The sequence below is a fragment of the Siniperca chuatsi genome, linkage group LG16, assembly GCF_020085105.1.
Source record: "Siniperca chuatsi isolate FFG_IHB_CAS linkage group LG16, ASM2008510v1, whole genome shotgun sequence".
Lineage (NCBI taxonomy): Eukaryota > Metazoa > Chordata > Actinopteri > Centrarchiformes > Sinipercidae > Siniperca > Siniperca chuatsi.
In genome coordinates, this window is record NC_058057.1 from 22,716,816 (window position 1) to 22,733,455 (window position 16,640).

At 36.9% G+C, this 16,640-nt stretch overlaps 3 protein-coding genes across 5 annotated transcripts in view; 1 reads left to right on the top strand and 2 right to left on the bottom strand.

Annotated features, from left to right (window-relative positions):
• The window catches only part of LOC122862811 (exostosin-1), a 232,205-nt gene that overhangs the window by 110,100 nt on the left and 105,465 nt on the right, over positions 1 to 16,640 (top strand). The window lies entirely within an intron of this gene.
• Positions 1,386 to 10,589, bottom strand: LOC122862812 (dicentracin-like). 2 transcript variants are annotated; one of them, XM_044168520.1, is made up of 4 exons: positions 10,521 to 10,589; positions 2,726 to 2,846; positions 1,855 to 1,894; positions 1,386 to 1,702 (listed from the first exon to the last, which is right to left on the bottom strand). In XM_044168520.1, the coding sequence occupies exons 2-4, from the start codon at positions 2,841 to 2,843 to the stop codon at positions 1,624 to 1,626; spliced, it is 237 nt and encodes a 78-aa protein (XP_044024455.1). In that variant the 5' UTR covers positions 2,844 to 2,846; positions 10,521 to 10,589; the 3' UTR covers positions 1,386 to 1,623. The 2 variants fall into 2 exon arrangements, with proteins under 2 accessions (XP_044024455.1, XP_044024454.1); XM_044168519.1 differs by lacking the exon at positions 10,521 to 10,589 and adding an exon at positions 3,020 to 3,171 and having other exon boundaries at positions 2,726 to 2,844.
• LOC122862813 (dicentracin-like) lies at positions 8,872 to 10,634 on the bottom strand. Its single transcript, XM_044168522.1, has 4 exons — positions 10,519 to 10,634; positions 10,225 to 10,343; positions 9,355 to 9,394; positions 8,872 to 9,202 (listed from the first exon to the last, which is right to left on the bottom strand). The coding sequence occupies exons 2-4, from the start codon at positions 10,340 to 10,342 to the stop codon at positions 9,124 to 9,126; spliced, it is 237 nt and encodes a 78-aa protein (XP_044024457.1). The 5' UTR covers position 10,343; positions 10,519 to 10,634; the 3' UTR covers positions 8,872 to 9,123.

Sequence of the window (16,640 nt, forward strand, 5' to 3'; positions counted from 1 at the left end):
GTATAAATGTAAAAGTAAACACATTTATTAATATAAAATCAACAGACTGGGCCAGTGCAAGAGGTAACAGCTATGCCCAGAGAGCTGCAGAGTCCATGGGGACAAAGGGTGGAATTGTAGGAATGAGAGAGCAGAAGTGGTAACAGTGTTATGGCTACAGATGTAATTTTTTAACAACCATAATGCACATGAAAAATAAACTCAACGTTAGTCATGACAGTCAGTGCTATGTTTAGGTGTAACAAAATGAGTCCTAAAGGCCAAATTTCAAAAGCAGTGACATTGCCAACTGTAAGCAGTTCACTGCGTTTGGAGGTGGTCTTTAAGACAATTAGCTACTGTACTTAAAAACCATTCATTAAATAATAATAATAAATCATTTTCTCTAGGTGTGAAATGAACTCTTTTGGGTCACTGACATGAAATACATGATCTTCATGCCAGGGTGCTGGAGCTAAGGCTGTTACAGGTCCTCCATCACGTTGACCAGCCTGACGATGCTGACTCGCCCATGTCATTGCCGCCACAGTGGATGATGAAGACATCCAGTGCTGCTCTTCCTCGCAGGGACTGGGAAAAGATGGGGAGAAGGCCTTTTCACTGCAGTCCACCCCAGCTAAACCAACAGGTTGCTTCCCAAGGTCTCTGCAGCTCTCTCAAAATAATCCACAATGTGATTATGGGAGGAAAATAAATTAGCCAATGTAAAAATCAGCTGTCTAAAGTGAAGTAACCAAGACTGGTACTTACAGTTTATGATGTGTGTAGCAGGCATGGTGGGGGCATCACAGGTGGCCATGACCTAAACAAGTACTGAAAGAAATAAGCAGCTTGTAACAAATAGGCCTTTCTTTCTCAACAGTCATATCTCGCTAAATGACTCGCAACTGAAGTTGTGTGAAAATCTAAATTCAGGTTAATTGATTAGCTTCAAATTGTTCGTTAGACATGTATTAAGTAAACGTAACACTAATTAACCGTAACACTGGCCAAATTGCAAGTCTAAACAAAATCTACAAAATTGCAGAATAGCATATATCCTAGCTTCTTAGCCTAGCTTCTTAGCTTTAGCTAGCTTGGTAACTTCGAGCTAGGTGGGTGTGTTTCAGCAACCAGGCACCTCAGCTCCACCCACGCTCCATGTCTTTCCCAATTTTTGGTTAAGGCCAAGTGACTCGCTGCCAAGACGGCGAAGGCTGGCACCACTTACTTTGAGCATCAAAATGGCTGTTCAGAAACCTATGGGTGACGTCACGGACACTACGTCCATCTTTTATACAGTCTATGGGTTTTCCTTGCCATTATACGGCTTAGGCGCAGCGCCTAAGTGTTTTTGCAGCCGTGCCAAAACCGTAAATAATAACCAAGTAAAATACCAAGGACAGTTTGACTTTTTGTATTGCAGTTTTATTCATCAAGACAGTTTGCAGGAGTAACCCATTTCACATTTTTCAAAACCAAATGAAGCTGTGACAATAATGACTTGATTCCTGCAAACCTGAGACTACTGGTTTGTTTGCTGATCCATTTGTTTCTTACATTGCAAAGCACAAAGCATATCATTTAAGGAGCACTGATTCCCCACCAAACCATAGCTAAGAAATGGTACATCTCCATGCACTCTCAGCCTTTCGAATTTGCAGAAGCTTGACCATTGTCTGCAGGTTGTGAGTTGCCTCCTTTCTGCCAGTTAGGTCCATACCTTGGTGAAGGAACGAATTAAGATACATATTTGAGTTTGCGAAATCCTGACAAATTTACCAGGTCCTCTAAAGGTAGACATCATATATTTCTGTTAAATATCCAATCAATAACAGTCCCAAATAACAGTAACTACTAATCATGAGTCCTTACTTTCTAGCCATCCTCTCCATGTCACGGTTGTATCGGTATTCTAAACAGAGAAGGAGATGCGAATGAAATAACAACAATATAATACAAACAATATTATATTATTACTAAAGATTATTTAGTAATGTTTAAGATAATGGTAACACTTTACTTTATGTTTATAAACATGTAAGAAAATATAACAACCTAGAATGTAGTTGTAAGCTGATATAAGTGTTTATTAATGTATTTATCAACAACTGTAACTCCTCCTTTGTCACCCATGAGTGGAGGCTGGTAATATAGAAACACAGTTGTAGTAATTAAAATATAAATAATATAAAATATGTCTTTATAGGAGAAGTTATAATTGTTGCCAAATACTGTACATCAAACATTTAAAAATGTCCTTATATCTGCTTATATTACTACATTATAGTGTGTTAGAAAGCATGTATTAAATGTTTATATTCTTCTTAAATAGGGGGCCTTAGAGTAAGTGTTACCAAAATAATCATTACATTAATGATGCTCTCTGTATTTTCTGTAACATATCTTGTTAAAGTGTTGGTTTAGTTCACAGTTAAGTGCTTTGTACCAAATACAGCTGAGCTGCCAGGACTAAATAAAACATTTAGTAAAACACAGGAACTTAAGAAGAGCAAGTAAACAAAGCTATACACCCCTAAGTTTGTAATCTATTTAATAAGTGAAGCTTTTTAAACTCATACCCAAATTATTATTGACATCTTTCACAAAAATGTATTTCAATGCAGATTTTCACATTTCATACAAGTGCGTATTCACAACTGACTGTCTGAAGTAGCCTGTTTGCATCAGGAGTTAAATTTATTCTAGTGTAAGTAAAATTGAATTTAAGTCCAGTTGTGATTACCTTTCCATCCAGTCTTTGCACCATTCACTATGGCCGATATACTTCCAAACACAGCCTCCCCGGGTTCAGCCATGAGGACGACCAGCGTCAACACCAGAAAGATTATAACACACTTCATCCTGAAAAACAAAAGAACAGTGGCCACATCCAGAATCATTCACTCTTTATTCACTACATTCATTTATCCAACAACATAACAGAGCTACAAGTCATGATATATATCCAGTGCTCATCATATATTCCAAAGACTTTGCATTTATTGAAGTAACATGAGGATAAAATTTTACTTCTTACCTTTCCACAGATTGATTGTCAGAGCCAAAAAACCTGTTGTCAAGGAGAGCAAAGTGTGAGATGTGATGTGAGCCTCTTTGCCTAGCAGTATTGTGGTACCTGTCTCTTTATAAGGACAGAGATTAATCCATTTTCTCTGCGTAAGTGTAGTATTTAGTCATTGTGTTACTCATTGTATTTTGCAATGTCAAGTTCTGCAAACTAATGACAAGATGTTGATTTAATCTCAGCCTCTTTTCTTCCTCCTGATGTGAGAAAGTTATTTGACTAAAGATATGTTCATCTGTCTGGGAAAGACATCCTAAAACTGAACAAAAAGTTTCAAAAGGCCCATTTATCTCTTTCTAAATAGATCTGAAAAACAGTTTAGCCCAAATGTGGTGGCATAATGACTTTAACAGTCACACATACATGTTCAAATGCAGGTTACATGCGTTTCTCTAATTTCTACTGTTAAGTGATTTGACTATTACAAGTTTTCAGCATTAAAGGATAGCTTCACAATTTTTCAAGTCTTAAAACAAGTCCATCCTAAATTGATTTGAATGTAAGAGATTATAAGTTTACATAAGTTTATTCTAAAAGTCTATATGGCTTTGCTAAATGTCACCAATGGGAGCTATACTCCATAACTGTGTTGATGTGGTTTTACTGACGGTGCATGATGTTGAGAAAAGAAAGAAATGTTTTTATCAGCAAAATTTTGTGAAATCAGTATGACTTAGGGCTTTGAAAAAAACAGTGAGGGGAAACGGCCTCAACTTCATCATTGTGTTAAGTCTTGTAACATAACAACGTAATGCAAGCTGAAAATAAATAATAAACTATTATTTTTATTTGCTAAACTGCCACTGGCTATTGCCTGAAACACTGTCCAATTTCAGTCTTTGTCAACTGCGACACACCTTCAAATAAATACACTTGACCCAACAGTACCTCACTTAAACAAATGCATCTGAAAAAAGTCCCTTGTTTATACTCTTTCTCTCTATCACCCTGGACCTCAAGTGGGAGCTGAACATCAGCTCCCTCACCAAGAAAGCCCAGCAGAGGATGTACTTTCTGTAGCAGCTGAAGAAGTTCAACCTGCCAAAGACAATGATGGTGCACTTCTTCACCACCATCACTGCAGCGTATCATTTGCTCTGCTTTGAAGGTGCAATCCACCTCCCCTCCAGGACAAGATTGTGGCCAACCCCTCCCACCCCGGACACAACATTTTGAGACACTCGTCTCCAGCAGGAGGCAGAGGACCAAAACCATAGTTTTCTCATAGTTTTTCATATTTTTGTATTATAAATGTTTCTAATTTATATTTATGTTTACTGACTTGCAGTACTTGATTTTTACTTTCTTATTTTCTCTCTGTTTATTGTTAAGCACCAATATACCAAGGCAAATTCCTTGTATGTGAAAACTTACTTGGCAAAAAACCTGATACTGATGTTTTTTTTCTCATAACCAGTTCCTATTCCCTTCATAGGTTCTTACATGAGGATAAGAAACCAGCTATCGACAGTGTGCAGGATTTTTTGGTCCTACGCCTATGTGTTGTGCAAAATTATTGTCATATTTGTGCTTAACATAAAATAATAATAATAGATCATTGGTATTGGTATATTACTGACTATTAATATTTTATAACGCAATGTAACGCACAAATAAGAAGAACACACACAGACTTTTTTAATTGAAAACCTAAAGCAATGATCTCAGTGTTTCTGTCAAGGATATATATTACATTTGGAAAAGAAGGCTTTTTCTTTGAAAAGCAAAACCTTGATAAGATAATTATTGGTTTGGTGAGTTAGCGAGAAGGGGGAGAAGACAGAAGGAAAAAGAATAAAAGAGAGAGAGATAACTGGAATGATTGTGCTGTTGTGTTCCTGTCTTAAAGCTTTTATGATTGATGACACATTTGTCCCTTCTTTCTTGTTTGCCCTGTCAGACTTCTCACAACAGGCTTGTATTAAGAGGCCACTCCAGGACAGCAGGGGATAAAAACACTCCTGAAAAAAAGGCATTTTTCAGATACCTTGTCAAAATTTAGATTTTTACTGTACTCACAGTACTCACAGTACTCCCTTACCATTATGTTTTCTTTTTCAGTATGATTGACAACATCTCATTAAACTGCTTTGAAAAAAGTGATTTTATTTAAATGCAGGATTTTGTGAAATTACAATTATGGGCTGCACATACATATTTTTCTTATTGATTAGTCTGTGGATTATTGTCTAAATTTTTAGAGAAAAAATATCCATCATAATTTCTCACCTTTTCAAGGTGACGTCTTCAAATTGCTAGATCTGTCCATCATTCTAAAACCCCAAACTATTCAGTTTACTAACACAAGACAAAGAAAAGCATCAAATCTTCACATTTGAGAAGCCGGAACCAGAGAATGTTTGGCATTTTTGCTTGATGAATGACTGAAACGATCAATCGAGTATTAACAAAGTCACCAATTCATTTTCTGTTGATTGACTCACCAATTAATCGACTAATTATTTAAGCTGTGGTAGGACCATGGGACAGAAACCTTTACATAACATATCATTTTTACTTGTAAGTTCCTCCAAATTGTTAATTTTCTTGTATTATATTTTATTTTATGAAGCTGGGTACTTCAAGAGTTTAAGTAGTTTCGTAGTGGATGATGTATACTTTTACTTCAGTTTTAATTACTCCATACACCGCTGTGATCACAACTGCTGGATTATATTGTCACACTAGAAAAAATGCTAAAAAGTTGAGGGTCAAACTGTTGAGGGTTTTTCAAAACCACATTATTATTATTACACCTGATCTTCACTCATTGGGTCAACAGCTTATATGAATGGTGAGAGTCTGTAATGCGAGTAAGTGAGGGGGTAGTCACCCGACTCTCCGATGCGGCTGAAATCATATTGACTGAACTGTCATTGAGACACACAGACCTCTCATGCATTTGATATGCAGATGTCAAGAACCACGCTGACTATGTGACTGTCTCTCTGCTCCCTCTCTCTGCTTTGGTGACCCCTCCTCATGTATTAATGACGTGTCGATAAAGAGCTCTCCCATTACACCCACACCCATCTTTAACCTTGATGCTGATCTGTGTTTGTGTGTGTCTGCCCTCTGTCATAGCTCTTCTATTATTTACCATGCATCTCTGTCTGGGTAGGGCTTGTGTGTGTGAGGCCAGCAATCGCCTCTAGGTAAACAACCACAGCCAATGACACGGGTGACCCTCAGACACACACACAAACACACATACCTTTCTAACTTCATCCCTCCTCTGACCACATCTGATTTCCGATCGATATGTTTTAAGCGAAGCCCCATCCGCCCAAAACAAACTTTGCCTGCCTGGTTGGTGTGTGTTTGTTTTATTTAATGGGAGAGATTCAGGTGTCATTTTCAGGGTTGGTCCATGATGCCCTTTAGGTTGTCTTCAGGCGACAGTGAGGGAGATCCATCATCCCTATCTTTGACACCTCAGCCTGCCTCTCTGAAGCCAAATTAAATGGTCTAGTGTAGGAACGAGGCAGGAAGGGTTAGTTTATACACATTCAAAAGCTTAACTGTCATTAACATCACATTCATTTTAAATTCATTTTAAAGCTACTTATTGGATCAAACAAATCCTTGTACCTAAATACATTTAATAAAGATCTTTTGGCAGTGCACTAAAAAGCACCTATATGAGTGTTTTACTCATCTGGTGCCCCCACTGGTGAGAGAAAGAAACACTGGCAGTACCCTACAGAGCTCTGTAACATCTTCCAGCTCATTGTTTCTGTTTTATGGAAAGCAACCTTATTGTTTCTGCCTGAGGCTGGCAACGAAGCAAGACTGTATGGACCCCCATAAACTATACTACACACTATTTGTTTACGTTTTGGCGAATTGTAAAGTATGCCGAATTAGCTATTCGCAGTTCCTGTCATTCACCACTGGATAAGAAAACTTATCCATAATTGTTCTATGATTTCTAAAACCATATTTTTTAAAGTCTGACACCGTATATCTGTATATGAATGTATGGAAGAGAGTGTCTGTGTTCCAGCAATATAAGAACCGTGTTGATGGGACATTGGGGGGGGATTCATAACTACTCAGTTTGCAGGTAAGTCAGATAAAAATGTGAAATATAACATTTTCAGTCAGTAATAAAGACAAAAGGAATGCAAATATTAATAAAATGTATTCAAATGTGAACCATGTTTTTTTTTTTTTAAATAAAAGGACAAAACACCAGTCCATGGGGACAAAGGGTGGAATTGGAAGAATGAGAAAGAGCAGAAGTGGTAACAGTGTTATGGCTACAGATAACAACCATAATGCACAAACTCAACCTTAGTCATGACAGTCAGTGCTATGTTTAGGTGTAACAAAATGGGTCCTAAAGGCCAAATTTCAAAAGCAGTGACATTGCCAACTGTAAGCAGTTGGTAACTTCGAGCTAGGTGGGCGTGTTTCAGCAACCAGGCACCTCAGCTGCACCCACGCTCCAAGTCTTTGCCCATTTTTGGTTATCTGGGAGTCGGGCCAAGCGACTTGCTGCCAAGATGGCGAAGGCCGGCGATGCCTACTTTGAGCGTCAAAATGGCTGTTCAGAAACCTATGGGTGACGTCACGGACACTACGTCCATCTTTTATACAGTTTATGGGTTTTCCTTGCCACTATACGGCTTAGGCGCAGCGCCTAAGTGTTTTTGCAGTCATGCCAAAGTCATATGAACGTAAAAGCAATGTGGAGACGGTCCGTCGAGTCAGGGTGTAATTGCGGAAGATACATTTTGGTGCTCTGTGGTGCTTTAAAATTCTGTTCATCACACTAAATAAGTGGCTAGGTAGTCAGTGAATAAGTATAACAAGACTGTAGTTTAAGTACTATGCCTGTGATATAAATGGCAATTTTCTATACACTCTGAATCTATTACATGCAAGTGTTTTCGCTGTAGCCCATCTACCGTACTCACTGTTGTCATTGTCATCAGTTTATTGGTCCCCGAGCCGTGGAGAATGAATCAATAACACAACAATAGTAGATAGTAACATACTCATCGTGTTATGTTGTGAGCACACCTGATGCAACACACCAGCCCTTACTGTTGGATCAGGGCTTGAGCATCAGCTGGCTGAGGTGTGCTAGAGCAGAGAGGACTGAAAAATGGGCAGGTAGATGTGCCTGGAGTTGGAAACCCAGGGTCTAAGCTATTATTATTATCATTAGCAAGGTCCTTTTTGTAAAAATAATTAGATGTTAAAATATATTAGATCAATTAAATGTTCAGACGAAGGCTGTGATATATGTAAATGACAAAATAATTATTTCACAAAACAGAGAGACACAAAAGTACAGTGTCCTTAAGTTTCAATATATTTGTAGAAATTAATTTAATAGTACAATGATTATTTGATAGATCTGAATAGTAATATTTGTTGTAGTATTGTTGGCAATATTAAACAACTTTATGCCTAAAACTGACTTGAAAATATCTCTAATCGTAGGATATATGGATACAAAATGTCACCGATAGGAGTTTTGCTCAGTAACTGTGTACATGATTTGACTGACAGTGCATGACGTTTCCAGAAAGGATGTTGAACTGTCAACATCCTGATTGCTGTGTTTAAAAAACAAACTGATGTCTTAGAAAGTAATATCATAATACATAATACCCACAGGGCTCTAACTTAACCTCATTACAGTTTAATAGAATGTTCTAATGACATTGACAAAGAAACTGCATTTAATGTGCATCTGTCTATGAATAAGGTCAGTATCGCCTTCAGTACCAATCGGGTCTATCGCATTGGTTTATCCCTTATATTCACTTAAGTAATAGCACCAAGGACAGTTTGACTTTTTGTATTGCAGTTTTATTCATCAAGACAGCTTGCAGGAGCAAGCCATTTCACATTTTTCAAAACTAAATGAAGCTGTGACAATAATGCCTAAATGATCTCTACTTGATTCCTGCAAACCTGAGACTACTGGTTTGTTTGCTGATCCATTTGTTTCTTGCATTGCAAAGCACAAAGCATATCATTTAAGGGACACTGATTCCCCACCAAACCATAGCTAAGAAATGGTACATCTCCATGCACTCTCAGCCTTCATAATCCTCAGAAGCTTGACCATTGTCTGCAGGTTGTGAGTTGCCTCCTTGCTGCCAGTTAGGTCCATACCTTGGTGAAGGAACGAATTAAGATACATATTTGAGTTTGCGAAATCCTGACAAATTCACCAGGTCCTCTAAAGGTATACATCATATATTTCTGTTAAATATCCAATCAATAACAGTCCCAAATAACAGTAACTACTAATCATGAGTCCTTACTTTCTAGCCATCCTCTCCATGTCACGGTTGTATTTGTGTGCTAAACAGAGAAGGAGATGCGAATGAAATAACAATATATAATACAAACAATATTATATTATTACTAAAGATTATTTAGTAATGTTTAAGATAATGGTAACACTTTACTTTATGTTTATAAACATTTAAGAAAATATAACAACCTAGAATGTAGTTGTAAGCTGATATAAGTGTTTATTAATGTATTTATCAACAACTGTAACTCCTCCTTTGTCACCCATGAGTGGAGGCTGGTAATATAGAAACACAGTTGTAGTAATTAAAATATAAATAATATAAAATATGTTTTTATAGGAGAAGTTATAATTGTTGCCAAATACTGTACATCAAACACTTAAAAATGTCCTTATATCTGCATATATTACTACATTATAGTGTGTTAGAAAGCATGTATTAAATGTTTATATTCTTCTTAAATAGGGGGCCTTAGAGTAAGTGTTACCAAAATAATCATTACATTAATGATGCTCTCTGTATTTTCTGTAACATATCTTGTTAAAGTGTTGGTTTAGTTCACAGTTAAGTGCTTTGTACCAAATACAGCTGAGCTGCCAGGACTAAATAAAACATTTAGTAAAACACAGGAACTTAAGAAGAGCAAGTAAACAAAGCTATACACCCCTAAGTTTGTAATCTATTTCATAAGTGAAGCTTTTCAAACTCATACCCAAATTATTATTGACATCTTTCACAAAAATGTATTTCAATGCAGATTTTCACATTTCATACTAGTGCGTATTCACAACTGACTGTCTGAAGTAGCCTGTTTGCATCAGGAGTTAAATTTATTCTAGTGTAAGTAAAATTGAATTTAAGTCCAGTTGTGATTACCTTTCCATCCAGTCTTTGCACCTTTCCATAGGGCCTTTAAACGTCCAAACACAGCCTCCCCGGGTTCAGCCATGAGGACGACCAGCGTCAACACCAGAAAGATTATAACACACTTCATCCTGAAAAACAAAAGAACAGTGGCCACATCCAGAATCATTCACTCTTTATTCACTACATTCATTTATCCAACAACATAACAGAGCTATAAGTCATGATATATATCCAGTGCTCATCATATATTCCAAAGACTTTGCATTTCTTGAAGTAATATGAGGATAAAATTTTACTTCTTACACTTCCACAGATTGATTATCAGAGCCAAAAAACCTGTTGTCAAGGAGAGCAAAGTGAGCAGTGTGAGGTCTACATGTGATGCGACCCTCTTTGCCTAGCAGTAATGACGTACCTGTCTCTTTATAAGGAAAGAGATTAATCCAAGTGTAGTATTTTGTCATTTTTTTATTCATTGTATTTTGCAATGTCAAGTTCTGCAAACTAATGACAAGATGTTGATTTAATCTCAACCTCTTTTCTTCCTCCTGATGTGAGAAAGTTATTTGACTAAAGATATGTTCATCTGTCTGGGAAAGACATCCTAAAACTGAACAAAAAGTTTCAAAAGGCCCATTTATCTCTTTCTAAATAGATCTGAAAAACAGTTTAGCCCAAATGTGGTGGCATAATGACTTTAACAGTCACACATACATGTTCAAATGCAGGTTACATGCGTTTCTCTAATTTCTACTGTTAAGTGATTTGACTATTACAAGTTTTCAGCATTAAAGGATAGCTTCACAATTTTTCAAGTCTTATAACAAGTCCATCCTAAATTGATTTGAATGTAAGAGATGGGGGACAAAATCCACAGCCCTCATTCTGTGCAAAAATATATTCCAAAGTTTATTCTAAAAGTCAATATGGCTTTGCTAAATGTCACCAATGGGAGTTATACTTCATAACTGTGTTGACGTGGTTTTACTGACAGTACATGATGTTGAGAAAAGAAAGAAATGTTTTTAATCAGCAAAATGTTGTGAAATCAGTATGACTTAGGTCAAAAACAGTGAGGGCAAACGGCCTCAAGAGTTCACTCTATACATGACTTCAAACACCATCTTAACAAATAAGGAAGTGTGCAGATGGTTGTCTTATCAGATGTCAAGTCACAGTGATTGTGTAAGAACATTTATCAGCAATCAACACATTGATGCTGAAGAACATTTTGACACGCAACACCCCGACGTGAGCAAGAGACAACCATGGAAAGAGATAGTAGAGGCTCACAGTGTTGTAAGGGGTGCTGTATGGACGTATGTGGACCCAAAAGCAGATGACGAGGAAGCGATCTCAGGGTGAAGGAGCCGGATGACTACCGTGTTTATGGTGGGGTGGAATGCAGGCATGTACAGACAGAGGTGAAAGCAGGGGAGTGAGTCCAAGGTAGAAAACACAGTTCATAAGGGAGCAGGCAAGATCCAAAAATCCAAACAAGGTCCACAGGAGAACAAAGAATCCAACACAACTTACAGCGAATGCTCGGCAGGACCAACACCGTGTGTACAACAATAATCCAACACTGAACAAAGAAAAGACCCAGACTAAATACAGGAAGTGATAACACCTAAACTACCACACACCCGCACCTGAAAAACATTTCAGAGAGCATTGTGACCTTCTATTAACTCACAGATTACGTATTTATGAGGCCTATTGCCAAGAATGTGGTTGAATTGAGAAAACATATGCGCAACAAATTGAGAAGCTTGATAGTTTTTCCTTTATGTTCATGTCTCGCTGCAGCCGTGCATTTTAGTGCTTTCAGATATTGATGATGATAGAATTATTTTTCATTTTTGCAAAATAAGATTATTAATCATGCATCTTCAGGTATATGATATAATTTTAAGAAAGAAGAAGAATTTCAAGAAAGAAGAGTTTATCATTCACAGACACCTAATTACACAGAACACCTCACTTTAAACAGGAGGTGCTGGTCCAACTTTCTCACATGCTTTGCACATTCAATATGGTAGTCGTCGCATTCTTTTCTTTATGTGTGGGTTGTGCTTAATGTAGCCGTGTGTGGTCTGCCGTGTGTTGTCTCATTTGTAGTCACTGTTATGTCACCTATTTTATTTTGACTTGACACATGTTGAATTCTCAGCCATTGTGGTTGAAGATCCCTCTTTGAAATGGCCTTCACAAGGTCTGCTGTACTTTATGTCCTCTCTGAGGTCAGAAGGTGGTCCTCAGGACGGCTGTTTTGTCTTTACAAGATGCTATTTGGGACCCGAACTTTACTTTGTTACCTTATTGTTTTCTTTGCATTTTGCATTGCATTTTGTGCAACTGCACACAGTCAATTTACATTGATCAGATACACGTGAGATCCTTGTTCAGGCTTCTTGTGCTGGACTAAAATGAGTTTTACTTTCTTGATGTCATAGGTCAGGGAAAATATGTATTTCCCTGATTGATTGTGTGTGTGTCTCTGGGATAGGAGACATTACACATTCAGTGATTTATTAATACATAATCTGCTTTTAGTATAGAGCTTTGGTCCGCATATGGATCATATTACAGCTGCTGGAGCTGATACAACTGCTACAAATGCTTGGTCTCTGAGGCCTCCTTATCATTGACATGAATCAACTACAATATAATGTGTATACTAGTTACTCTAGCTCAAGTTGAAGTACAAATGCACTTCAAAGTTGTATATGGTGATAAAACATAAAAAAATTAAACATTAACATTATTCTCTTGCAAACATTTACATCCTGGCCTATTGTAGGTACCTTACAGCCCCTGCTACAGAATTACACACAATTAAAAAACAGCACTATAGTCTCCTGAAGCACTGTGTGCCTTCTGTTTCCCAAGGAACCTGATGAAACGATGTCACCTATCCTAGATCAGCGCTGAATGCATGCATTGCTTGCTAACAGCTTCTGATTCTTGTTACTCAAGTTTATAGGTTCAGTCCACACAAGTGAAAATCAGCAATATGTATCACCTGAATGATATAGATAATATGTTCTTTGACATATGCTTTTCTATACTGTAGACTCAAAATATAATTCTGAAGTCTTAATTATTGTGGTCGGATAGGATGCCCAGATGCCCAGGACAATTCCCAGTGAAGTGCATAGCATGAATGAATGACTTTTTGTGGCTAAGATGTAGAATAGAAAGGAAGCTAATTGATTCTATTAAATGATTTTATTTACCATGTTTGGATACCAATGTGTAAAAAAGTGTGTCTGTTTAAAAGTTTCTGTATATATACATGAATATTTGGATGTATACCATTTACTACATATTTTGATATACATTTTGCTGTATTTTAGTATGCCTTTTCACCATGTAGTAACGCATCAAAATGCTACAAAACTACCTTATACAGATAGGTGACAAATTAAAGGAAAAACAAATCTACCCAAATATCTCCGATAGGTGTTTAAATGGGTTGAGATCTTGTGACTGTTAAGGCCATAACACACAATTCAGATCCTTTCCATACTAATTTATTCAGATTTTGTCTCTAAATAAGACAAGAGAAATGTTTGGATGTATTACAGTGCAGATTTATTCCAAACAACTCACATTTATTCCAATATCATTTCAAGCGTCCAATATCAATTAGGTTCATGTAAAAACATTTTCAAGCAATGAGTGATTACTTTTTTTATACTGAAGAGCGAGAAGCATCTTGTTTCATCTAAAGCAAAGTTTCAGAGTGGCTCTTTCAGATGGACCATCATAGATTCAGAAGGTCTAGTCAAAAGCCGCCCGCTCTTGGTCAAACGAACGTTGTTCTAGCTTTTGCTGATCTTTCATGTTTTGTCCCCCGGTGACAAGTCTGGTGGGTGGAGAGAGGATTGAGAGAGTTCAGCTCCAGAATATAACAACATGCAACAAGAGCTGTTGTCAAGTATTATTGAAGTATCAAGTATTGTCAAGCACAAGTCCTTACCGATGGATCGTCTTGCCGACTAATTAAAACAGACAAGAGCAAACAAAAAAACAGGAGAAAATAATTATATTCCTTACATTATATTGCACATCAGAGGAGGGAAAACACTCTTATGACATTATTCTTTGTCATAAGTAATTCATTAAAAGACATTGTAAGAACTTATAAACATTCAATAAGTTATTGTGCATACCTGTACATAGTGTGCCTCCCATTGTTAACATTTTTCGATAATAGTGCCAAAATGATAGGCTACCTGAGTTCTGGTATTGATAACAAAACAGTACTTTTATGCAATTTTATGCTTTCTTTGGGGAATATAAACATGTTTTTTGAAAAAAAACCCAACAACCCTTGTTTATTGTGGATGACTTCCGGATGGGAGCCGAAACGTCTTGATTCTGAAAACAGTGTCCAGATGACTATGACTGAAACCTTTTCTACGATTGAACACTCCTGGACGAATGAGGGACTACACCAACCCTTGTTTATATTTGACAAAAAGTATAAAATGAGCAAAATCATGATTGATATAAGTTCATATTTGATCAAAGAATAAGTAAACCTAAAAGTACTGAGATTCAGCTACAGATTAGCTTTTATATGTACACATTACATATGCGTGCATCTATATCATGTTACCTTCATTCATTCATAAAAATGGGCCAACCGCAACAGACATTTTGACATGCCGTAGCAGAAATACCCTGGTTTTAATTAATAACCTCAGTAAGGGCTGCATTCCTTTTTAGATGTGCCACCTCCAGGGCTCTGGCATTATGAATGCTGGCATGGCTTACTGAGATATCTACATGAAATAAATCCATCATTAATGTTGTTATTACACCTGTGTATTTCCATCTGTCAAAATGTCTGTTGTGAAAAATGCCCATATATTCTATGATTGGTTACCATGAACAATTCCTTTGAAAATGTGGTGAAAGATTGCGTCCCCAGGTTCCGCCATGAGGACGACCAGCGACAACACAAGAAAGAGCGTGATGCACTTCATCCTGAAAAACAAGAACCAAACATCACAAAGTGTGACTGTGTCATGGATGTTACAGAAAGTGAACAGGTTTTTTTGTTTCTTAGTTGTTTTCTTTAACTAGTATTATAATATAAGCTTCCAATTATAATATATACACTAACAATTCTCAGCAGATGTCCAATGATTGTCTTGCTCATAAATGAAGGAAGATACTTACGTCTTTCCACTGACTGAGGGTGAAAGTCAAGAAGCTGTTATCAAAGAGCTAAGTGAGCAGTGTGAGATCTACAGGTGCTGTAAATCCTTGTGTTGGTCGATACACGTCTCTTTTTATTGCACGGGATGAATTCCTTTAATCATTGTTTGTCCAGTATTTCGCAATATTGGAAGACTCATTGCAGAGATGCTGATGCTGATCTAATTTTAGCAAAGAAAATGGTTCACTCCTTTCATCACTTCTTTGTGTTCCGGTTTTTAGTTTAGTTCAACCCAGAGTCAAAAAGACAAACCTAAATCTGAAGAAAATATATTAGAAAATATATAGAAATTTTTTTTCTCAATATATGTTCACCTCTTTAATGGATTTGGAAATTAATGTAATTTGTCTCTAAGGTATAAATATTATATTTGGATATTCTAATGAAATGATGTAATCAAGTATGTGGAGGCACTCTTCAGCTCATATCCATCTTTCCACTAGTTCTTCTGTCTAATGGCCAGGCTGCTACAAATCTATGGCATTAACACTACGTTTATCACATTTATTTATCTCCAGCTTTAGTCATTTTCTTTTTACTCTAAATTGTAAATGTGGATATATTTATAAATCATGTTTGTTTACACAAATTACGATTTTTCAATGTGCCAGGGCACTAGTACACTTGTGTATACATTACATGGGTTACATAAAAACCCTTCAGTTTACTGCTGCTGGGTTTTGTGTGTTGCATTGGCTTTATGCTTCAGTACGGCCCCTTGTGTTTTTTCTGTATAGAAGGAAAATTAGTCAGCTAAAACGGTTTATTTTTGAGTTCTGCTATCTTCTTGCATACAGTATTGCAGTATTGGCAATGTTGTACCTTAGTATCTGCCTTGTAGGTCTCTTACCTGTCTTGTACTTAGCCTCAGGAGGCCAGTAGTGTCTTCAGGAGTGGCTTTGCTGTCTCTCCTACCTCATGCTTGTTCCAAACACGATTCATTTTTGCATTTACTTATAAGTATATTTACTGACACATCCAAACTACATAAAACAGTTGGCACATTTCTGTCCATTTTTTTATCACATGGATGGGTATTATTTGGCCTGCCATTAGTGAAAAAGTGAGGTAGAATGTAAAGTTATAGCACAACTGTACATAATGCTCATTCGAGTTCTGTGTAGTTACATTTCAGCCAATTCTAGGCTCTGCATTCAGGGATGCAAGGTTGAAAGATATTATTCATTGATGG

What these genes read in the sequence shown, in the direction of transcription:
- LOC122862812 (XM_044168520.1), bottom strand. Translation starts at nt 2,843, where the DNA reads ATGAAGTGTGTTATAATCTTTCTGGTGTTGACGCTGGTCGTCCTCATG. An exon ending in TGCAAAGACTGGATGGAAAG is followed by an intron (nt 1,895 to 2,725) that starts GTAATCACAACT and finishes TTCTCTGTTTAG; the next exon opens with AATACCGATACAACCGTGAC. An exon ending in ATGGAGAGGATGGCTAGAAA is followed by an intron (nt 1,703 to 1,854) that starts GTAAGGACTCAT and finishes TCCTTCACCAAG; the next exon opens with GTATGGACCTAACTGGCAGA.
- LOC122862813 (XM_044168522.1), bottom strand. Translation starts at nt 10,342, where the DNA reads ATGAAGTGTGTTATAATCTTTCTGGTGTTGACGCTGGTCGTCCTCATG. An exon ending in TGCAAAGACTGGATGGAAAG is followed by an intron (nt 9,395 to 10,224) that starts GTAATCACAACT and finishes TTCTCTGTTTAG; the next exon opens with CACACAAATACAACCGTGAC. An exon ending in ATGGAGAGGATGGCTAGAAA is followed by an intron (nt 9,203 to 9,354) that starts GTAAGGACTCAT and finishes TCCTTCACCAAG; the next exon opens with GTATGGACCTAACTGGCAGC.